Raw genomic sequence first — 25,515 nt, forward strand, 5'->3', positions numbered from 1 at the left:
ATGCAGACATCACAGGAACAAGACACATGTTCTCTTTTTCAGGCTTCCATCAGGTAGCTAAAAGCATAAAGGTGAATGAAGAATATGCCACCTTCCACACAGCTGCACAAATTACTTGGGATTTTGTGTTCAAATGGAACCACTTTTAAATTTGTAAATTCTTGTACTCCTGACAGCTGGACATATTCTCCATAATGTTTTATTCTTGCAAACACTGACATACCGGATACATTCAAGGCATGTGACAGTTAATAAATACCATGGCTAAACAGCAGTGACTATGAGCACTCTTTTCTCCTCGGGAATTTTACACAAACAAATGTGTCTCTGCACACCGGTATATTTAAGCAAGTGGCATCATGCATGAAAAACTACAAGTAAATTTTATGTCTACACATATTCTGAACTGAGAGAAACTGTGCAAATGCAGACTTTACAACACCAAGCCCGTGCTAACACACACTGCTTCTCAAAAAGGCTGGTGACTTGGGTTCGGCTAATCATTTTCATATGCTATTTCCGTGAATAGAAATGTGGGCTGAAGACTATGCATGTGGATGTGAGCTTCCTCAGTCACTGTATGTACATATTTCATGTAATATGTAAATATTTTTTTCCTGAATGTAATTATTTAGGATATGTATAATGCTTTTAAATGCACAGCTTAGTAGAAGATAGTGAACAAAGAAACGCTGGCCAATTTTCTTTCATGGATGCTGTCTTATCAGTCTACTATGCAATATTTGTTTTCTTGTATCTAATATCTGTGTCTTTTCCTATATCTAATTTTCTGTTCTTTCATTTCTTTATAAGAAGATGTTTTTTTCCTCATCTTCACATTCTTTTTACAATGATCACTTGAATTTCTTGCCTGCAGCTGCTGGATTTGCAATCGCCATATTCTAAAAATTGGAAAGAAAATGGACACTTACCACCACCAGGAGTGCAAGAATCCCGGGGGCTCCCCCAGTGTGATGTTTTTTTCCCATCTTATCTGAAATAAAACCATAAAAACACAGGTATTCACTTTTGTGATTATTGTGACTAAAAAAAACATTACATAATATCAAGAAAAGGAAGAATAAAATGTTTTATAGCTATGAAAGGCTTTATTATCATCAATCTGAATGGCTATATTATGTACTTTATTATAAATACTACTTTAGCTCATGCCTTTTATTTTAGGAAAGCGTATTTTAGAATTTATTTTGTAGAGATTCTGAATATAGCTTTATTAAGGATGTATTTTGTATCACTCCACCACTGAGACGTGCATTTTCTAAGCTCATGAACAACATGAACAACAACAACAAAGAAAAGTTAAACAATGCCCCTAAAACTATCTAAAAGATCTCCCAGTTTGTGCAAGGAAAAACAGAAGATACAGAACTAGTGTTACCAGTTCAGCAGGTGGCAGTCTTCCCTCCATATCCAAAGCTAGCCAATGCTTCAGGATCATCAAGGACTGCTTTACTGCTAGAGGTAGCATGACAAATACCAGTAACAACCAAGCTACAGCCTGTTCTCCCACCATCCAGTGAAAGTGTAAAGCTAGCTTGGCTTGGTTTGTCTGCACTTGCAAATGCTCCTGAATAGAAAAATACTGTATGTGAGCTCTTTCCCACCTAAGAAATCTGGCTTACTTGGAACTTTTTTTCAAAAGGAACGCAATTTAGTAATTTTTACACCCCCAACTTCGCACTTCTATTGTTACCAGCTAACTCATCAAACAACACAACACAGTGAGAGTGCTGTTCTCTACCTTGGCTATTATCACACAATCATTTTATTAGTGCCATAGTGATTGGTTTGTCCTTAGCTACAAAACTAAATAGTTTGGACTATAAAAAAAAGCCAGTTTAATTGCTTAAGGAGCTCTGCTGCAAATAACTGAAGATTTCTGTAGAAGTTCACATGACGCTTTATGGGAGGGAGGCAGTCTCATGCTTAAACTGGGTGGAAACCAGGGCGTTACATATACTCCAAATTCCTCCAGTTACAACTACACATAGCACTATTTCCTGTCCAATTCTGTAAAAAGATCATTGTTTAAACACAAGTCATATTCTGCTCTACAGACAGAAGTAATGGCTGACAAAAAAAGGATTATTCTAATGAAATGGGTAAATGTCTTTAACATGAAAGGTATTTAAAGACGTATATGAAGGTAAATTAAAAGCGTACTGGAAAAGGTAGATATAATGTGTTCATACTGCAAGAGGCAGTAGCGAAGCTGCGATTTTTCAACACAGAATAAAACTATTTCTCAACTCCAACTTGACTGCCACCCCCAATTGTTAAAAAATTTAAACAAGTATGTTTTGTCAATAGCTGGCAGGAATAGAATACATAGTTCATACAACTAAAATGTTATTTGCGCTCATATGAAGCAAGGTAATGTGAATTTGATAAATGATATAAATATTTTAAACTATCAAAAAATCATTTGCCTGTTTAAAATTATCTTAGAAAGGTAAGCTCCAGCCATTATCACTTCTTTTGCTAAAGCTGGCAGAATGAACCAGCTGCATGGCACTTAACCCCCACCCACCCACCCACCATCAGCACTTAATAGCACTTAATCTATAAAAAGCACTTTTCAAACTGTGAAACTCTTGCCTAAACTGCGCCAGGTAAAAATGTTAATAAAAATGAAAAATATATACAAAAGAGAAAACCACTAACAAAGTTTTAAAAATGATTCAAATGCACTCCTCAGTGGCATGACTGCTCTTCACATGCATTTGGCATGGCTTAGAAGGACTTGTGTTAATCACCAGGAATGTACTGTACTTCTGAGAAGTTTTGAAAGCAACATAATGGAGAGATGCAATATGTAGTCAAAGCTAATTTTTTTTAGTGGAGTTGAAAAATCATTCAGTTAAGAGTAAAAATGCTATCTCTGCAGAAAGACCTCACTATGTCTAAGCAACATTCATGTTCTTTAACACAGGGCTTGACGAAATTGCCTGACTCACAAGTCTTATACTGGTCCTTTTTAGTAAGACAGTTCATCTTCATAAATTTATTCAAAGAAGGAACCTGAATGATAGGTGGAAGTTTCTGATTTGTTTTGCTTTCAGAAAATACACATCTCTGTCTGACATTGAAAGTGTTTGTCAGATGACACAGACAGGGAAAGAATTATAATTTAAAAAAAGAACAAAAAAACTTGTTGTCAGCTGTATCAATAACTAGCAATAACTAGTGATCAATCAGCTGCAAAATGCCTACTTTCCTGGTCTAGCTAAGCCTACAAGGCCAGAACCTAGCTTTGAGGACAGAAAATACAGGGGTATGGATCAGCTCTCCAAGAAAATTCAGCAGCTGCAACACCAAAGGAAAGATTCTGGAGCAGAACAGTTTATATTGTTTTTTAAAAAATTGTGTATCCCATCTGAACAGTTCTATTCAACCCTCATAAGAAAATGACACTGTTTAGATAGTAGTGGTAGTCCCTTGCCATTTTGCTAATTGTACAATGACTACATGTTTCGGGATGAAACAGCTATTAAATCATTTCCATCCAATACTTCATGTCATGTCTCCTCAAAGGAAGTTCATTTGCAGACTAAGAGACGAGCGTGGTAGCTAACAAACTGAAGACGTCTCTTTTACCCAGACACCCAGGAAAAGGCTAGCTGACCTGGAGGTCCTACATTTTAGAGATGAAGGCAACAAGGTTTTGAAGGCTGTACTCAGCAGGGACCACAAAGACATGGAAAGCACTCTTCACCTTGTCAACAAGAAGGATAAGCAGAGCACTTCTAGATTTTACTGACTCACGAATCAGTTCTACACAAAACATTACAAAAATGAAGACATGCTTAAGACAACCTTCTCTAAGTTATATATATCAGTGATTTCATGATATCCAATTTAAATTTTACTTCTCTCAATTTCATTCCATTACTCTTAGCCGCATTCCCTGGTAAACCTTTACATTGAGGGATGTTAATCTTTGCCATTTATACTCTTTAGTTATCACTGACAGCTGTATGGCTCTGACAATCTATATACGTTTATTTCTTTTACACCCCAATACACTGGCTTAGAGCTACTTTAAACTAAGTGAACTTTAAAGAAATCCACCCAAATTACTCAGGTGGGTGCAGACTGCCAGAGTAGAGAAGGCAGTGAGCCCCAACAGCCTTGCTTTCTAAGAAGTGGCCAAGCCGATACAAATTTCCTCCTACGCCACCTGGGTATCTCCTCCACCTAGCTCAACCACAGCAGGGCAGTTGCTTCCCAAAAGCCATGAGTCAGAAAAACACAAAGACACATGGAAGATTTGCTGAAAGACTTCTTTGCACTTCCCAACTGCTGCTTTGTCATTTTCATCCTGTGTGCCAACAATCCATCTCTAACAACAGCTGACTCACGGAGGGGCACAGAGCTATTATATTGTGGTTTACAGCCCAGGATTGAGTGGGCGTTACAACGTAAGGGCCTGCCTGCTCCACAATCAACTATCATTTCTTTCCTGCTGCTTTTACCACTTGCCATTTAAAATTATTTTCTCCAAGCCGGATTAGTGTACAGTTTTCTCAGTCTGACCCTCATTGTATTGCTTTCATCCCAAGTACCATCTTTTCCAGGCTTCCCATAACAGCGATAATTGCATTTGGTTCCAACATACAACCATTGACAAATACTGTTAGCACAGTCTTTACCTTCCTGCACTGCTAACAAACAAGGTAAGTAAACTCACAGCTTTGTGTGAATTTTAACAGACACCTCATATCAATTCAATACACTATTATTCGTCTCTGCCCCATCTTTTGGCTGATTTTCAGCATCAGTCTGAATTTGAAAGATTTGATACATTCTCATATTACATTTGTTCAGATCTGAGAGTTTCTCTATAATCCAAGATTGAATTACTTTTAAAAGCTAAATTTCAAGACACTGTATTGAATGTTTTCCTGAAATCCAAATGTCATACCAGTTATACTCCTGCCAACTGCTCATTTTGCACATATATCATAAAACAAAATGAGCAAAATGAATCTTGCACAATGTATTATTTACAAATGACAGCTGTTTTGGGAAAGCCAAGATGATAGTCTCCATTATTTTCTCTCATTGCTTTACTAAAGAGAAAAAACAATTGTCAAAACCATGTTTTAATATAAACATAACCTGAAACTACCACAATTCTATCGCTTTCGCTTCTGTTATGTGAATTTTCTATAACCACCACAAACAGCCCTCGTCTCTTCCATCTCCGAAATGTCATCACTAGCATGTTAATTCTATTAGCTTTCAGAAGAGCACCAGTTGAAGCAGCAGATTTTCCTGCTACAACATGTTGCCTGTTTTTCTCACTTCTGCTCACTATCCAACTATCATTATCTTAATGTTCTCATCAAAGAAAGATTAAAAACAATAAACCCCAAAGACCTCAATACGTTTGGCATACAGGTATTCTTGTATCCCAGAGTAAACGTAAAATACTAAGGAGATACAATGTACTTCAATCTTCTACAGATATGTATATGTCTTTAAAGGTCTGTGAAAAAGACTAGCTATTGTCTAATTGTAAAAAATGCATTAGCATTCAAGAGCATTTAAGAAAGAGCACCTGAACAGTTATAGTCACAATTAGTTCACCAGATGAAAAGAAGCAAAATAATTAGAAGCATGGTAGGAATACATAGTGAGATCAGTATAAAATACCTGACTGCTGTATGTTTAGAAAGGGTACATCATTCACAATTGGAGATATCAACAGTAAGTTAGAAGATCATCAAGAAGGAACACGATTGACGCACATTCTAACATGCACATTTATTATAGAAAATAGACAAATCTTTCTTCCATGTAGGACCGAATCAGACAACAGGGCTAACAAATCACAGCAAAAATAATTATGCAAAGGCATGCAGAATGACATGGCAAACTGGCTTTTGCAAAATCAGAAGTCTATGCTGATCAATGCAAACAGATATGCAAGATTGTCACCACTGTTTTTTCTAAACCAACACAGATTTATTTCACTTGCACACATTGTAACATTGTGCAAGGAAAAAAAAGACAGGGCAAACATACCTCTGATAAAAACGTCTGCGCTGATTTCTGTGCTCCTACATGGAGCAGATATTCATATACGTACAGCGCTAATCTGAAAAACAAACAAAAAAAGACAGTATTTAGTATAATGCATTTGTTTGCTCCCCGTTTTTGGAACACATGATTTCAGAGGTTTGACTTGCACACTATTTCCTTTCAGAAACCACTATGTACTGAACATGACAAATCTATTATCTATACCAGAACTTTTAAACTAGACATGTAGGTCAATCTGAGCAGAGTTGTTTAAATAGTAGTTAATTAAATATTATTAAAACCCCAAATTACTTAATGTCAACATTTTTAATGATATTTGGACATGTGCCCAGTTAGCTAACAATTGACCTACTGCTGCCTGTATTTGCCCACAATACACCATGCTCGTTGTAAATACAATATATTCATACAGCAATACTGACTACCTTTCCAGGTCAACACTTTTACACGTGGAACGTGTCAGGCTGTTAAGCACATTTGAACGACAGCCCGTGTTTACATAAAGAACGCGCAAACTTCGGGTTGCATCAGAAAAAGCCATCTCAGAAGTTGCATCTCCACTGCAGTACAACCACACCTCCCAAGTAAACACATTTTTTGGTTTATTCCAGTTTGAGCATCCGATGAGGTCTGACGACAACAGAGCTACAAATTAGTGTCACAGTTGCAGAAGGAGCTTCACAAAAAGTGAATTTCAGCAGCCAGGTGCACCTCCAGCTAAGTCAAACCAATCTGCCTAAGGATCTCATTGCAGAAGGAGGGCTCATGCCTGCTAGACCTTGAGCTGAGAAGGCCTCTTTGGAAACCCAAGGACAGGTGAGCAGTAACAACAAACATTTCCTGTTAAGATAGGCTAGATTTGAATTAGAAAGTAAAGAAGTAACACTTCCTAATTCTTCAGCTGACTCTCTAGAGAGGCTCCTGTCTGCCTGTATGTTTAAAATCTTTCAAAATGAAATCTCGTTTGAAAGTATGATTTAATAACGATGCGTAGAAATTGTCTATAAAACATTTCAGTCCAAGAGAAGAAGTATTCAGACTGCATTTCTTTTAAAATTGCTAGCTGAACTGTTTTCAAGAAGTAAAATACATTTGTGTGTACTTCATTATAACATTGCCACTCTTATTTGGAACATTTTAATATTTGTACCCAGAAATAGGTAGTTTAACTAAACAAAGCAGAGAGGCAGAGAACATCTGCTTTCTTGATACTGTTCAAAACGTCATGCAATATTAGACAACTGTCATCATGGCACTGACAGAGTAGTAATTATTGCTCTAAGCTATAAAGTGTGAAATTTTAAAATCTATGGGTGACATTCCTTAAAAGTTGCTTTCATTAGGTGTTTGTATTTTGTACATGCAATACTCCCCACAACCTTACTCTCCAACATCACAAGCAAAACCGTACTTTTTTCCTATAACAAATAAAAAGTGCCTTTTTGAATATTCAAGTGTGCGACTGTTGGTAGTTTGAACCTTGAGAGTTGCTGTATACGCTCTTTAATTCCAGTATTTTACAAAACATCCATTTATTGCTTTGTCATACGCTGTGTGAACAGCCGTGCGTCTCAGAGTGCTACGCAGGCCAGGCTGTTCCTGCAGAGTGGCCCAGGGAGGACGCGGCCATCTGCCCCTCGTGGGCACTGCGCTGAGACCTTCACCCACGCTCTAGCCTCTTGCCCCAAAAGCACAGCTGCATCTCTCTCAAACCAACAAACAAAAAAGCCACTTTTTGTGGAGTTAGTTCTTTACAGTTCAACTACTGTTCAAGTTTTACGCACCGAATGGTTGTAGGCAAGCGCTCTTTCTGCAACAGCCAAGGCAACCTACTAACACTTTAAAGCACCTCATTCGTCTTCCGAGATTCCCTTTTTCGTTCTTATCAAAACACAACATCTGTTGACCAGATAAAAGGATTTGTGTGATCACATCCTTTCAACCCCGCAAAGCAAGGCCAGGAAGCATAAAGCCCAGGAGTTCACTGCAGACGCGCCACCTTCCTAAGACTACCGTTTGCCGAAAGCGTTAGCAAACGTGGCGCATGGCAGCTGAAGGGACAGCGTGGTGCTCCGGCACCAGGCCTCACATCGCCTGCCACAGGCCTCTGAGCGCGCTGAGGAAGTCCAAGATGTGTTAACGCAAGGAAAAAGGCAACCCTACATCTTTGAGATGAAAATACGGAATGTGCTAATGAAGCATGATTAAAACTATAACGACATCTCCAGCTCTTTGACATGGCATCACTCCATCTTGGTCTAAATACACCTCTGCTTCGTGAAATGGCACAACTAGCTGGATCACCCAGCAGTCAGGGGGACACATCAGATTTCGAGAAACAAGTGTGTACACCCGGCCATCGGCTAACCCCCCACAGCAAGCAGAGGGCAGCCCCGGCCTGGCACGGTGAGCATGGAGCCAGGACCATGGACTGCACAGCAACCAGAGGGGTGCCGGCTGGAGCTAAACCACTTGTTCACTCCCAGGTACTACGCTGTCAGGAAGTCTCTACAGAAGCTAACAGCATTACATCTCCCTTCAGAAGTAAGCACCTTTACCACAGAGATCGAAAGAAAGATACTAGTGTTTTACAGCGTTAGTTGCAGCAAGAGGATCAGTGACAACTGATGCTCTCAGGAAAGACAACGAAGAAATCAAAAGGGTGCAACAGCATAATGAGAGAATTAGTGGGTATAGTGACTTTAACTACCACGTAAGAAATACAAGAAGATAAAAATGGCTATAGTCCAAGTGTGTAAAATTAATGAACAAGTGTTTCACATCTCAGCAGAAGACTAAGAAAGTAACAGCAAGGTGGTCTTCACCACCAAAGGACTTGGGCTTGAAGTGGCATTTTAAAAGACAATTTTTACTTGGTAAAGTGGTGTGAGAAACCATGTAAAAGCAGCAAGCAGGCATATGTTAAAATTTCACATTTGCATACTTGTTGACATTCTATGAGTAATGTGAGGAAAAAATATTTCTAATTAGTTCATGACAATGCTGAAGTAATTCTTGTTGAAGACACGTCACATGCCAGAGTTCCCCCCTCCCTGCCAAGACAACTAGATAACACACTCATCCGTGGCCTGATCATACATTCACTACATTTAAAATAAATTAATTAAAAGTTCTTTCTGGTTCTTGTTGCTACAGTGATGCACTTTGGTAAGCTGGTGTGTTTTCTCTGAAGTCTCTGCTCTAATTTGACAAGTCATTCATATATTTTACAAGAGAAATATCAACCGCATTCCAAAGCGAAGAACCATTTAAGGGATCCTAGTCAATCAGCTTTCATCAGAATATTACCAAGAAATAAACAATAATCGCTCTAAGTGTGCTCTGGAAATCACTTGTTATATGTCAAGGTGGAAATAGGCAATTAACTTAAGGAGAAGTTGCAACGAAAGCGTTACAGCAGTATGTTCATTGATTAAAATCAGCCGGTAAACTCCCCCCGATTTCAAGTCAAAAGATTACGACAACACCTAGCTTTCCATAAAAGGCAGCAAAAGCTTGAAAGCACCATGAAGATATTCACCTTGTCTATCTTTGGCATCAGATCTCGATGCTCTGAGTCACACTCCTTCCACCGCCCCAGCAAGCTTCACTGACAGTTTGTAGGCTACTAATCTAGCTGTTCAGATGAACACATGCCGGTTGCCTACAGAAAATACTGTGAGTAGTAAGCATGGTCTACCTGCACGCCCGCATTTCTGTCTGGTAAACACCTGAACAATACACAAAATAAAAGAGAAAGCTGAACCTTTGGTGAGATTGCAATGACAACATCTAGTAAGATCCACCAGCATGGAGGCTGTACCAAAGGGCTCGAGTTACTATCAAGAAGTTTTGCAGGGAATAATATATTTATAAAAAGTAAAACAGTAATATCTTGGTCTAGTTCCACAAGAAGATGCATATCAAGAAAGTTTCTGTCTCTCAGTCTAGGACTGAACTTCAAGCTCCAAGTTTGGCTTGCAGTTATTTCTAAGGAGACGACGAAGGGCGGAGGGCCACATTTTTCAATGAAGTTCAAAAGCTGGGCTTAGAAGAGTAAGGAACTGCAATAAATTAACTTCTACTTTCTCTTGTAAGCTGCCCAATAAACCTGCCAGAAACAGGCAACTATTGCACATAGCTTCACGAAGTTGAGAAAAAGTGTTGTTACTTTCACTGTTTTATTAGCCACATGTCATAACTAAAATACATGTTTTTTAACTGAGGGTACAGTTGTGTATAATCATTATCCAGAAAGTTATAAACTCAATGTGGTAGAGCAAAAGGCTCCAGTTCCCCCAAATTTGGCAGTATGTCAAAGCACGGTTCAAGGTGCCTTCTGCAGCAGCTGTGGTAGGCTTACTACACTATGCTAAGCAACCAGTGCCCCTTTTTCATAAAATCTATGATGGTGAAGTAGCGCACATCACAGAAATGTCCAGATATTAGCACCTTATCTGCAAGTAACAGCCATTACACTGTCACTATCTAGTTCTGAATGTAAAAAATAAAAAGTATCTGCAGTTGGAATGTTCCAGATATGAGCATAGCAAAAAGAAATCTAGCATTTCTGGATTCCTAACAGATTTAATTCTTTTAAACTAATTACATATGGAAAGTCCACCATATGACATACCATCCATAAAGTTTTTATTTTTAACCAGTAATTAAAAACACAACGAAAACCAGTAAATCTATATCCATACATAATTTCTAGTTTGCGTGAAGAAGGATGAAGCAGCTGGGCAACATTTAAAACTAGTTCCATAGAAGAGATCTTAAAAGCTCCCCTCTGTGCTTCAGGAGACTTGCAGTACTCCAAAATCACTACTCTGACCTACAGAGGGAAGCAGCTTTTTTTTGTGTGTGTGTGTTTTTTTCCTTCCGTTTCATAAAGGTATATAAGCTCCATTTCAAATCCAGAGTCTGCTGGGAATTTCACTGATGTAATACAGTATAAAACTCAGTCTCTGAAATAAGAGACAGTAACAATAAATCTATCTTTTAAATATAATAACTAAAAACATCACAAATTTGTGGTTTCTTGAACGAATTTTCTTGAATCCACCACTTCAGTAGTTTTAAAACTGCTCTGCAGCTCTTGGTGGACAGCCCTTTTTGGTCATTTTCAGCTGACAATGGCAAAGAAGTTTTGTTAAGAAGTTTCATATTTTTAAGATATGCCTGCCATGGTCAAAATTACCATTCTCCCCTGTTTGATCATACTGACAATCATTTTCACACATACACACTTACTGTATATATTTAAATATATATGTGTGTGTGTATATCATTGTATGATTTATACTTTTTTTTTAATATATTTTCCTGCAGCATCAAACCTGAGACATGCCCAAGAACACACTCAAGTTTTTCCATTTGCTTAAGAAGGTACAGTAACAACAGCCACGGCATTACAGTGATGTACCTGTATGCACACCTGAGTGCATTACCTCTCCTGGGCGTGCTGCTTCACCTACGCATGATTTACATTTCTGTTTGCTTAGCTTGAGGCTCACAGACTACTCTTTTCAGGAGCCTCCAATCACACCAGTCTGCGGTTTCTCTCCAGCTCAGAACACAAGCTACGTCAATGCCAGCGCTCTCTGTCTTATTGACAATGTGATCAGTTTTCTTACAAACACCTGGGTATTAGAACACAAACACTGGTCTGAGGAAACAGCATGTCCCAAAGGTGGTATCAAATGTTTGAGTATGTGCACTCCCCTTTTCAGAGAGCTCCTATCACAACCCTGCAAACACAGGCAGCGTAGAAATGCTTGTACTCGACATTATTATAGCCACTTATTTCTTCCTTCCTCTGTAGACAGCAGCAGATGTTTTCCCTGCACATGTCTGTGTGGGGCTTATGCCCAGTGCTACAACAAACAGTGGGCTCATGCCTTCCACTAGGCTGACGGCACTTACGGAATAAGCTGTAATAATAAGCTGATGCTCCTCTTCATTTATTGCAGTTTTACAAAGAGGGAAAGCCTTCTCCTACAGTTGCTCTGGAAAAGTACTCTTACTCTTAGTCACTCTTCTACTCACTGCTTGAAGATACCCTGAAAATATGTCTCATTAACTCTGGGCACACCCTCCTTGATTGCATATGCTGCTTCAAGTGTTAAAACCAGTTATAACAGTAAGTGCCCTTTTACTCAAGGAGTATCAGAATTAATGTTGTGGGGTGTTGTGTTTTTTTTTTTTTTTCCAGTTTACCTATATGCTTAAAATGCACAAATTTTAATGGGATAATTTCACATGCTTTTTTACCTAATCTCACGTAGATTTCAAGTGCAAGCATAACTGTGCCAGCATAATGTGCTTCCAGCAACACATTACCTTGTACAGCAGCACACAACTAAATATTGAATAGATAACTGGTATTCATCGATCTTTTGAAAATAAACTGAGATAATATGCTGTTGTGATGTCTGCAGTCTCTCCTACAAGCATTTAATTGCATGGGTTTACACATTCTCATCTGCTAAGGATCTCTTGGTTTGTGCCAAGACATCACATTGCACACCGCTCCACGTGTTACTCTCATTTGGCTCTAGTTGAGTTTGGAACTCGTTTTGTCTCAGGTCTCAGCTTGTAAAAATTACTACAGATCCAAAATATTGCAGCAGTTTAAGTCTTCTGCAGACTTCATCCCGAGTTAAGATAATTTTCATTGATTCTCAAATTCCAAATGCTTCATAAAAAGGTAGATTTCCTTGATGACCTGCCAGGTTTCAAATAAAAAACTTTGTTCTTTTTGCACCTGTTTTTTGCACACATACTCCTCAAGAAGCTTTCCTGCAGAATTTCAGTTTTCCCGGTCTATGGTTAAGAGAGAAGCATGGCTCATACACCCGAAAATTTGTCTACTTTTTTTCCAGCTATATTTGCTAGTGTAACAAAGTAATATGCCTTCCTTAAAACCAAGTTCTGCTGGTCCATTAGAGCTACAGCTATTCTCACAGTATAGCTACACAAATATTGTTAAACACCTCAAATGCATCAACAGCTGCAATCATCAGAAATAAGATGACCTTTGCTTTCATTTGCAAATGGAAAATGCAAATGAAGAGTGAAACATGCTGAAACTAATTGACTTTGTATTTTCAGTTTCTAATGAAGCTTTACAGCATTCTGTTTCTTCACTTTGCTCAGTTGCCTCTACCAGACTACTAAGGCAGAATCACAGAATATCCTGAGTTGAAAGGGACCCACAAGGATCATCAAGCCCAACTCCTGGATTTGATTATACGTTTCTGCAGCCTCCTGTCCCACCTTCCTGCCTCCCTGACCCAATGTCACCAGTCTAGAAAGCTACACTGTTCAGATGCTCACACCTGAGCCACATCAGACGTGAAGGGGCTGGAACACAAGTCCTGTGAGGAGCAGCTGTGGGAACAGGGGGTGTTTATTAGTCTAGAGAAGAGAAGGCTCAGGGGAGACCTCATTGCACTCTGCAACTACCTGAAAGGAAGTGGTGGGGAGCTGGCGGTTGGCCTCTTCTCACAGGTAACTAGCGATAAGACTAGAGGGAATGACCTCAAGTTGCACCAGAGAAGGTTTACATTGGAAATGAGGAGACATTTCTTCTCAGAAAGAGTGGTCAGGTATTGGGATGGGTTGCCCAGGGAAGTGGTGGAGTCACCGTCCCTGGGGGTGTTTAACGAAAGGTTGGATGTGGTGCTTAGGGACATGGTTTAGTGGGTGACATTGGGAGGAGGGAGATGGTTGAACCAGATGATCCTGGAGGTCTTTTTGAAGGTCTTTTCCAACTCTAATGATTCTATGATCACAAAGTGTCCTTCACTCTCAGTAGAGGTTGAAGCACAGGCCCAAAGGACCGGGCAGCTGGGGCCTGCTCTGGGTTAGCCAGACCATGATGGTTGGAGACCTTCTGTCATCAGGGATGAGTCTGCAACAGCACAGGAAGCCAGAAAAGCTCTTCAGTGCTTTGGTGACTTGCAGAGAAAATACACAACCAACTGCCTTTACCATCTATTTCTGAGGCCTGCCCAGCTCTAAGCAAGTCTCATGCAGAGGCTCATGCAGCCTCTGGCCTTGATGCTTCTCCCCCTCAAGGGCATGCTGTTTGCATGGAAGAAGGCCTGTTCCTTCCCACAGGGTCCCTTGAGCTCACCCTAACACCTCCTGACACAAAGGAAGCAGCCTCCTCTTCTCACTGCTGCCTGGTTTCTCCTCCCCTCCCCAGCTAAGGGTTTGAAATTTAACCCAGCAAAAAAAAGCAAGGAGGTTTCTGCTTGACTAGCGAGCAGGGTCAACCTCCAAGGGCACAACAAATGCCGGCGCAGCCACAAAGGCAGAGCAAGAAGCAGGAGGGCCCATTTCGGCAGGGTGGGAGCTGCTGGCAGAGCTCTGCCCACACCTCCAGTTCCTCCTTGTGGCCAGAATCTCAGACTCGCCATTTCATGAGAACGCATGTGTTTTTATAGAAACATCTACGGAGAGTTCCTTGGGCAATCATTCTTCCCGTATCCACATTCCTGTTAAACTATACAAAACTATTCAGCCTAACTATAAAATCTGGTAAATGACAGCTGAAAAAACGTTAAATGACAGAAGATGTTAAAATGTAACAAGAGAATTCAACACCTTCCTAAGTACATGAGGTTCCACCTCTTCCTGATAATAAAGGTGCTAACCTTGGTCTTCCCTGCTGCTTTCAAATGCGATAGTAACAGGTTTTTACAAGGTATTTTTTTCCCCTGGTATGTAATTTACTATAGTTAAAGAGTTTAGTTTAATGCAATCCATCCTGTCCTAGCAGTAAGCAGAGCTAAAAGCATGGAAATATCCTAAGGAGAGTCACTGGCAGAGAGTTAAGTACAAACACAGTCCTTAGAAATTTGGACTTTAAAGCTATACATTTACCACAGGATTACCAGTAGGTGGTACCCAGCCAAGCAGCTAGCACACGACATTTCTTTGTAGACTTAAACCACTTGTTACATATGACAAAAGGTCGCTTTAAAATCCTGTAGGAGCAGCAGCAGCAGCCGAGGCTGACACTGATCCATGGCAGTGCAAACAACACTGGGTTTCACTGCTCACTGCTTGACGCTTGTCACACACTATACTGAAAGGAAAAATTAATTTGCAAAGTGTGTCCGTGCCTTACATGTTTTAACATCGTGTATGAAGAAAAGATAAATTTGTGTTTATACACCAGCAGAAAAGCAGTGACTGGCTCCTCAGTAATCCCTCGTGGTGTGCACAGGCTGTTGAGAACACCACTGCTAGAGCGCTGCTTGCTGAAGGCACACACAAACGACATCTTCCCAACCTGAAAGGCTTGAGAGGCTGCTGCTTCAACACCTTGTTGCACTCGGTGGGAGCCAAGCTGAGCGCACTGCCAAGCAGGTTCTCTTGTCCGGCTGCAGGACAAGGTCCAGCAGGGTACCTCAATCCGCTCCTGCCGCAAGCGAAGCCAAGGCGGCTTGTGCTGCACAGGCACCAGAGAGGGGTCAGTGTGGCCTGGTGGAGGCATAGCTTCAAGCGGGGGAGTAATCAAATATTACAGCCGTTCCTAAAACAACTGCCCACCCAGGAGCAGAGAGAACTCCTGTACTGGGACAAGGCAGAGAGAAAGCTGTAAGCACAAATACAAGCAGCCACTTTCCCAAGAATGAATTAGGTTCATCTCAAACCACAGCCAAATGGAAACGAGAAGTGAACCAGCCCCACTTCCTTCACAAAGCAAGCGGCACACAACTCGATTTTCACTCATACAAAGAAAGCAGTATTTCTGCACATCTGGCTCCTAGAAGGACGTAAGTTTTTGCATGCTGTTTTCCTAGCTCTTCTCTGGAAATAAGGGTTTGATATCTGCAATGATATGGTGGGTGGGTGCACAACAGTGAAGATCCGCCCCTCAAAGCTGGAGGTGAGGCAGCATGAGGCTAATATCTCAGGGGGAGCAAATAAGGGAAGACAAAAACTTGGGCTGGTATCACAGGCGAGGCTGTAGGACTCAGTGCCTATTTCCATTTTAAGGGTCATAGCCAACCTTGGGCAAATAATTGTGGTTTTTTTCCCCCTCTCTTTGAGCATTTCAAAGAGATCATTGGCTGAACCCCCAAGTTCTCAAACAGTGTCTGAAGTCACAGATAATTAGTCTAATAAACGTGGTATTGTTCTTTCCCATTCACTGTACACTCCAGTTATGTTTTTAAGTCTGTCTAAAACAAATTCCTTACGTGGTGGTTGACAAGATGCTCTAATGTGATCCCTTTCAAGTTTCACAAACCGGAATATCAGAATAGGAGCATGTCAGTGTATGTGTCCGATCGGTGCAAACCAAGTCAGCTCCTTGGAAATCCTCTAAGCTGATCCTGCCTGACCTTCTGGCACACGTGTATGGCAGCCAATAAGTAAGAGCTGAAGAACTGAGGAATATTTTCCAAATTTCATCATTGAGTTTCCTTCTGGAACCAAACAGCCAAAAACTGACTACTTCTAATACTCCTGGCTGCCAGATTATCTCAATGGCAAGCTGAAGTAACAGACATGCCCACGGGAGAATAAAACAGTAGACTTCCAGGAGCCACAGACAATCATGAAATGAAAAATTAGTCTCAAAAGGGAAGGGGTGAAAAAAAATTAAGAAGCAAGCAAGGAGTCACCTCATGAATCTTAGGGGAATCAGATGGGATGAGAAAATTGAGGATGAATTTCTCTGAATATCTATCTACAAAGTAATGGTGGAGAGTAATTTGTAAGAACGATTATGAAATGACAGCATTTTGCTTCTAGAGAAAGAAGTCTGAAAGCATCAGAGTGCAGCTAACAGACCTTAGAAGTCAAGCAAATTCAGGGAACTGGTGGAAAGAGTTTTACAAAAATATATAACCTGAAGAAAAAAAAGTGCAAGATAAATATTAGGTGATTCAGGCTATATTAAAAAAAATCAATGGCAAATATCATCAGAAGAAAGGTAGGAAATAATACAAGGTTACTATGGCTGCATCAAAATTTCCTCAGTGATCCAAGAAAAAGATGCAGCAAAAAAAAAATTCAAATACAGGCAGCTGCATACTGATATTAAGGAACACAAGCACATAGTGACCAAAGCAGAAAGGCAGAAGTGCAAAACAAGTATCAGTTACCAAGGATGTTATTATGGCAGCAAGAACAAACCCCACGTTGAAGAACTGGAGTTTTACTATTAAATGTGAGAAAAAGTGCAAAGAAAAGAGGATGTAGGGAAGTCTGTACTCTCGGTAACTGCTTTTTTCTACCTCTACAAAGTAACAAAAGAAGATAAAACAGCGCTACTTAAATACAACAACAGAAATACACTCAGTACGACAAAACAACAGGCTAAAGAACACCTTAGCAAGACAGGGGAGAGGACTGAATGATGCTCCCTCACCAGTGCTAAGAAAGGAACCAAAGCATTTTCTGAACGTGGAAGAGCTGAAGGAAGTCCCTACCTAAAGAAAGCATGCCCTCGGCATGCCATCACAGCCTCCACAAAGAGGGGCATCCCACGGCTGTTCTGACTGCCTGAACAACCCGGTGCCCAGGGTGTAGCAGCTGCGAGGCGTCCTCTTGGTGCTACACCTCCTTCGGTGGCTGGGCATTGGGGCAGGCTGCAACCCATCTGCTGGTACCAGGAGGCGTCAATTTGGGCACCAGCAGGGAGCCAGCAGAGCTACAGCTCTGCAAAAGCTGGAGCCTGTGTCTCTGAGCACTGATGGATGTATGCTGTTAGTTTCACCTCTCTAAACTTTGGGGCCCAGTAAGATGCCAACTGGACATCAACCATAAAGCTCCCCTTCCAAAATGAACAGCTGCCATGCTGATCCCTGGGAAGAGCAATCACCCCTTGGCTTTGAGTCTGCTCTTCAAGTGGGGCAAGAAGTCCTGAACTGGAGACAGAGGTGGAAGAACTTCTCTAAAAGAGAAAAACAAAACAACAGCTAAGCAGAAGCGCACGTACAGAAACTCTCAGCACAGAAACATCGATCCTGCAAAACCTCACGTGCAGCACCACTCCTTGAGACGCTGCCGTCCCCACCCGTGGGTCAGTTACACACAGTTTGGTACTGCCAGCCCTGTCACACCTGTCTGCTCAATTCTCACGCATCTGGCTAACCTGCTAGAAGGCTTTCACCACTTGCCTGCAATTCCTCCTCTGGACTGATAGAGACGTGCTGAGTAGACAGCTGGAGGTACTCTCTTGCTGCTCCCCAAACTGGACGGTGGCCGTGAAGGACTAGCCAAGACCTCCCAGCTTACCCAACATCTCCACGTGGCTACCACTCCAGATAAGCTCAAGCACCCAGCTGCAGGCTACAGTTCATGCGTGACAGGTTTCCTGATCTTCAAGTCCTCTCTCAAACTGCTGAGGGAAAAGTACTACCCAAACATGTATTTTAAAGCTGTACAGATAATCTGCTTGGACCCCAAAAAAAAATACAAGTTTCAATATCCTCCCAGAAATTTTTACAGGGAGAATACTTCTCAGACAGAAAGACTTTCATCAACAGAAGGAAGATGTTTGAAAATTTGGCTTACAGACAGTTGCTGCACAGAAAACCAAACCAACAACAACAAAAAAAGAAACCAACAACTAAAACAAAAAACAGCAATAATAAAATCCTACAGTTGTGAAGTTATACTAACAAAGTCTGACTAGCAATCTAGATGATTTTAATGCCAACTCTTCAAATTGCCGCTACTTGCTGGCCTTCAGAGGAAGAAACCGGATGCTGAACAACGGGGGTGAAAGTATTTGATTCCAAGCTCGTGGCTGATGCTTGGGGGGAAGAAAAGATACAGAATTGTATTTTTTCATAAAACAAGAGAAAATAAGCAAACTACTTCTCAGACAATCTCTGGCTGACCATTTCTTGTTTCTAAATTAAAATGTAAAGGTCACGGGCAAAAAGACTGAAGTTCTGCATGCATGGGATAAAATTCTGACTATTTTGCTCTCACCAACTGTATTTCTGTACAATATATAGTCAATTCAGAAAAAAGTGTCTTATATCTGACTTTTTTGCATGCCCAAGACTACAAATTATATTTTCTCCATTAGGAATTACCAGAACTACTGGAATCACAGTTGCCTTTTGATGGCATAAACCAATCCAGCCTTCATTGACATTTTATCGGTAGGAAAGTCAGGAAAGATGAAATGTAGCTGATGGCATATTGCCAAGATGCAATGCCTCAGCATGTACCCAAAGCAGGAGAGCAGTGAACAGTCAATGAGACTTCAACAGGCCATGGACAGAGCTGGCACTGGTTCCAGAAAACGAAAAAGAAAAGAGGGGAAAAAATAAAGGGAAGGAAAAACAATGAAAACAGATGGGTTCTTGGCAGTAAAATAATTTAAGTTTCCAGAAGTAAGCATTAAGGCCCATGCTTCGATTGGCTGATGCACCCCAATGCTGCACTGCTGTATTAATACTGCTGTACGAGCCCACACCTGACCCCAGGTGTGGGAGCACATCTGAAGTCACAAACGCTCTTGGGGAGTACCATCAGTGGAATCTGAAGCAAGACAGAGGAGAGTATTAAGACAGTTATCTTGTGACCAAAAAGGAATAAAGAGTGAAAGAGTGAAGATGCCTTAGTGGACTCAAAGGCTTACAATTAAGATACGCTGGTGAGCTCTTTGCAAGAACTTTGGGCATGCAGGCAGTTTTGCTAAGACAAGTTTCAGAACCCATTTACCAAAATATGATCAGTGATATGGCATTTTACCTAAACATCCTCTGTAAAAACAGGGCAAAAGAACTTTAACATTCAAAATGCACTCAAAAATGTTTTATTACATATAAATCCCACCTTGCCTATTGCTCAAGTTCATACAACTGTCTGAGGAGTATATTTAATTTCTTCACAGTGACATTTTAAAGAATTTTGATCAAACTACTTGTGAACACAGTAAAGTTGATTTAAAATAATAATGCAACTTCCACGTTTTTAACTTCTCAGTTGAATATGGATATTAATAATCAGCAAATATTTGTGTTTAAGAGGCTGTTTACACACTATTTAAAATAGACTCAAGTTACTTATATGGTGTTAAATAGATCTGATCTCAAGCCACAGAGCTACACATATACACATTGCAATGGTTATGCTGCTATTCCATGCTTCATTTAATATCATCACCATCCTTTCTTCATTTTCTCTGTTTGTTACCAGGAAAAAAGAAATTAATCTTGATTTACTCTGGAAGTTCTTAAGATCAGATTCCAAAGTAAGCAGTAGTCTGCTCAACATATGATAGCTATGGATAGAGTATAAGAACTCTGCCTTACTCAATTTTGTCCTAAATAAGACCTGTATCTGCGGAGGCAGAGGAAAAGAGAGACATTTTTATGACTATGTCTTCTCCAGTCTTCATTTTCTCTACGAAGTTTTGATGAAATGCTAGTCCTACCAGAAACAAACAAACAGAAAGGGGAAGAGTGTGTACACACGCACACAAAGGTATTAAGATTCCTCCAGAGATATCATGCAAGCTGCTTCAAGTACCAGCTGGTGAAAAAAAAAAATCTCTTATTCTTTCTATGAAACTTCATATTCCTCTTTACTAGTTTAAATAAGTCAGTCAATGCTTCCCTGTTTCATATATGGAATTATCCAGAAAGGCTGAATTCAGATTTTTTCAGACACAACCCCTTTAATTTAACAGTGCATCATGATAAAATTATTACAAAATTCTATTTTGTTATATAAAAATTTTAAATGATAAATTCAGGTTATGCATCAAACTATAAACTCCTTCACAACATATATGCTTTTCCTAAATTAAAGTTAATTCATGTTTCTAAATGACTGCAAGAGCTATGTGAAAAAAATGATATTAAACTTGTAATCAATAACATTAAAATAACACTTGTGATTCACTAGTAAACTCTCCTGTTTCTAAACTAAACGGTCTTTCAAAACTAATTGGGAGTCAAAAAGTGTTTGTCCTCACTAAAAACAGTTTACCCCAGTGGACTTGAAAATCACCATATTTTTGTGGTAGAATGACAGTCACATCATGGCTTCAAAACAGGCCGTTTATAAAATTTTTTATTGGTAAGATGAGATGTTACTACAAGTCACATGAGAGGGAAGGAATCAGCTTCTGCACAAAGTGAACTTTTACCTGACATAGAAAAGTCCATCTTATTCTCAGTTGGTTATCCTGAGTCATAAAAAAAAAGATCACAAACAATGGAGTTTGAACACAGTTGACTGACACAGATAATAACACTCTGAAAATTTATGCCAAGTTTATCTCTGGAGTGAGCACATTGTATGCCATTGATTTCCTTCCAGTAGGAAAAACACACAAAACACACTTCGGCAAAACAGGGCTGGGGTGGGGAGGAAGGTGCTGCACTGTGAAGGGAACCTGTAGCAGCTGAAGAACTTCCATCACTGAAGGTTTTCTTTTCAAGAATCAGCTAGACAAAGCCACAGCTGACCTCATCTGCTGCTCATGATGGACCCACTTCATGAAAACCTTTTGGACCAGATGGCCTCCAGAGTCCCTCTCTAACCAACTTTGTTATACTCCACTTACTAACAGTTTCCGAAGAACGCATTTGTACCATCTTCCCTCTGCAGCTTCAGCGCATACAGCTTATTCAGCATCCTGCTCCTCCCACACACAAAGCCAATCGCATTCAGATTTGAGTGCTGCACTTCACATATCCCTTCCATTGTGCATGAAGTACTGAAGTACATCCTAAAAGTAAAGGTCTCTTTGTGGACAGAGATGTCCTTGTGCAAGAGGATACCATAGTCCATCTGTCACAACTCCCAGTGTGACAGTTGCCTGCTTCTGGTTGTGGCATCAGAACTTCATTTTCACATAACTGCCAAACAATAAAATTATTACTAAAAGGAGAGAAAAAGTAAGTGTGTAAAGTTTCTCTATAGACCTATTCCAACAGCTACAGAAGGGAGGTCAACTTAACAGAGAAGACAACAGTGGGATTCCATCAGAAAAGAGTCTCAAATCTTTTCACTCAACAGCTGGCACTTCCTCAAAACACACCAGAAATGGGTTTCCAAAAAAGCCAAGTGCTGAAAATCCTTCAGATCTTTCTCAGGGTTAGATGAGACAGACCAGACAAAAACAGAGAAGATGGACTCTGCCTGAAATGAATGAAAGCAGTTGCCATTAAAGAAAAAAAGATGGGGTGGCCCCACGAAGAGCCACCTCTCCCATGACCAGGACAAAAAGATTCACGATCTGTCATATTCATTTAGTGTGATGTGAAACGCATCTCCAAAAGTTCCTCTCCTCAAAGGGGAAAAATTAAAAACAGATCTCACAAAACAGAGCACACATATACACAAATCTGTTGCATTAAAACCAAGAATAAACAAAACAACTCCCTGTTTAAACATAAAAATTAATTTTTGTTAGGAATACCTTTTTTTTTTTAAACTCTAAATCAGATTTTAGTAAATCCTGAACTCAATTTATAATACACTGTTTTATTATCTAAATCACTGATGCTCAAAACTTGATCCTATGTGTATTTAGAAAACATAACAATTAGTTCTTAAAAATTTCCTTTTATTAATATGTTACAAAAAGACAGCTTGTCAGCACAGTACCAGGCCTTCATAGCCCTGTATTTCACTGTCATCTTGAAAACCGTATGCTGCTTCATTCCCTTCTCGTTAGGCTTTCAGTGGAGGGCTGCATCCAAGGCATGGGATGATATTAAACATTAAATGTGAAGTATTTATATATCTGGGTTACGTACTACAAGGGTCATTTCTTATGAACTTCAGTGCAGCAGTTAGACAAAACGCTGTCTCCCAACACCTTCTACTGGAGTGCTTACTGCCATATACAGTACACTCGATTCATGCCTGTAACCTATTTAATAACGTAAATTAATTATTTGCCCTCTATAAACAATTTATAAATGTACCCTTACTATTAAGTGTGACTGGTATGGCTTTACTGGGACCTTTAGTTCCACAACAAAACATTCTGCAGTACTTTAACTGTTGCATTAAGAAGTAAACCCTACTTAGAACGAACTTAATGGAAATGCACATTTTGAGAAATAAAAGCCCAACAAAATAGCATAGCTTTTTATTTACCTCAAAATTCAGTAATATGCAATGGATTTTCCAAAAGCGTATGTGAGGTGGTTAAGTTTTCACTGTAGATGAACCAGACTCCCAGTGAGGTACAATAAAATGTTACTCCTCTGTCAGACAACTGTTACATAAACACAGTTTTTCACTTTGGAGATTTAACTACCCAATTTTGCAAGCAAACAAGGTGCCACCGAGGCGGGCCGCCACCACTGATGGGCTGAGGGTGGATTTTGATACAGACTTCCCAGCGGTGGCTAGTCCACATGCCGAGTCCCTCACAACCTCCCAGCCGCACATGCCGTCCCAGGCACACTGTGAATGTGTCAGGTCATGGCCCTGTATGTTACTGATGAAGCTCACGCACATCTTCATCACCTCCACATTGAGCCGTGAGCAGCTCCTGAGGCCCTCGCCACCCCTCAGGGCAAGCGGTTGCCACGGTAGCCAGGCAGCCACCATTTTCTGCGGCGAAGGAGCCCACGCATTCCTCCTCATGTGAGGGCCGGGCGGTCTCAAAGTACGGCAGTGAATGCAGCCATCCCGACCAAGCCCACCCAACGTCTCCTTCTTGATCAAGAAGGCATGAAAATTTTAGAAATACACACGTATTTCATTAATCCCTCGTTTTGAGGAGAAAAAATGTAGACGTTGGAAATGGTAGTATATGTTAACGGAGCACCAACAATCACTTTTTTGGAGTAGTTGACACTTTATATATTCCCAGCATCAAAATCAGTTACTTGTTTACAATGTGCAAGGCACTCTGTGGTAACTCCTGGCACAGCACTGGCCTGCCTTCACTATAGATGTTTTTCTTCTCAGGTAGGAACTGCATGGAATTTAAAGCAAATACTTACAACGTAGCGAAAATGTAAAGAAAAGTTCCTTAATGGCAAGATACAAGAAACAACACTTCTGAAAGTTTTCCAATCTGTTGTCCACACTCCTCCTTCCCTGGGATGTTTCTCCAGCTCAGTGAGTGAGTAATCAACCACAGCTTTGCAACAGTGCCTAAACTTGAGGCTTTTTTTTTTTTTGATTAAACTCAGAATCTTCTTTTTAAAAAATCATTTTAGAGTCCCATTAGGACATTCAATGCGATGTAACCTACCAATAAGTGAGCCAGTGAACACTGAACTGGGGTATCACCGGTGCTGCACCTATCACTGGTGGGAATGCTTGCAGGGGGAAGCCAAATCGGAGCAGCCTCTCGTATCTCTGCAGCCTTAAAGAAATGCAGAATGCTGGAACCATGATTGCCTAACTCCGAAAGAACGACCCATCAATAACAAACAGTGAGCAAGACCAAACGCCAAAAAAAGAAAAAGAAAAAATGCCACCCAGCTATCAGAAAGAGCACAGCATGGCCTCTTAACTCCTTCTTCCCAGCAGTCTGGATTCATTCATGAAAAAGACATGGCACCAGGGAAAAAAAAATAAAAAAAAAGGCCCACAGCATAAAATTAATTCATGGAGCTCAAAATTACTCATCTATTTTAAGTCAATTAGATAGTATAAAACACAGCCAAGTCTGCTTTTTGTGCATGTGAAAAATGCCTGTCTTAAATACTAAAATGTCCTTTTCAGATCTAAATTATGCCTTCTATGCCATCTCACTTAACACAAAAGCAGGAATAGTGGGGGAAAAAAAAAGAGTTCTTCTGCATATGAAGTTCACAAGTTGACAAAGGAACAACTACATAATCTGAATAAAGAAAAGAACTCTGAATTTCATAAACAAAGAGAGACCACCAGACTTAAGCTTTTTAAAAAAGCACAGTTTTGTAAGCTATCTGAGGAAAAACAAAAAGAGTACAACTATAACAGGCAATACACATGCACATTCAGGTAAAAGAAAACAAAATGTAGAAGGTGGAATACAGACACTGAGAAATAACCAGAGTGCCACACAACATTACATGGTATTTCAGGTCTTTAGGCCAAGACAGAGAGACTGAGACTGATATGGATGGAGGTACTAGACGAGAGTTCACAGACTGCAGCAGCAGAGAAGAATATGACACAAATGTTGTGAGTGCTGGAATTTTAGGAGCTTGGTTTGGCTTTGCAGTTCCCCAGCCATTTCCACTGACCACACAGTTCATCATGTTGCAGAGCAGATTTGGTGCACGTGAACTAGATTCTGCTTGGAGGAAACTAAACTGGAAGCTCTACTCTCAGCAATGTAAAATGCATTTCCACCCTGAGTGGAACATCGGGGTTTGAACTGCACATAGCTTAAACCCTAGACATGGTGAAGAAGGTCTAGTTCAAAGGACCAGACAAAAACCTTGCCCAAAGTAAAAATTCCAAACCTCATGCAACATGAACACGAGATCTTCA

The 25,515-nt window shown here is 40.3% G+C and overlaps 1 protein-coding gene across 8 annotated transcripts in view; it reads right to left on the bottom strand.

The window, feature by feature from the left end:
* SSBP2 (single stranded DNA binding protein 2) overlaps window positions 1-25,515 on the bottom strand; it is a 193,765-nt gene that overhangs the window by 146,870 nt on the left and 21,380 nt on the right. For 6 of the 8 annotated variants that reach the window (XM_080574063.1, XM_080574062.1, XM_080574061.1 and 3 more), the window contains 2 exons: window positions 6,052-6,124; window positions 933-994 (listed from right to left, as the gene is read on the bottom strand). In XM_080574063.1, the coding sequence (XP_080430189.1) occupies window positions 933-994; window positions 6,052-6,124 (135 nt within the window). Of the gene's footprint in view, window positions 1-932; window positions 995-1,399; window positions 2,472-6,051; window positions 6,125-25,515 lie in introns of those variants that run through there. The other 2 variants (XM_080574060.1, XM_080574064.1) reach the window with 2 other exon arrangements.

The sequence above is a fragment of the Anser brachyrhynchus genome, assembly GCF_964034855.1.
Source record: "Anser brachyrhynchus genome assembly, chromosome: Z".
NCBI lineage: Eukaryota > Metazoa > Chordata > Aves > Anseriformes > Anatidae > Anser > Anser brachyrhynchus.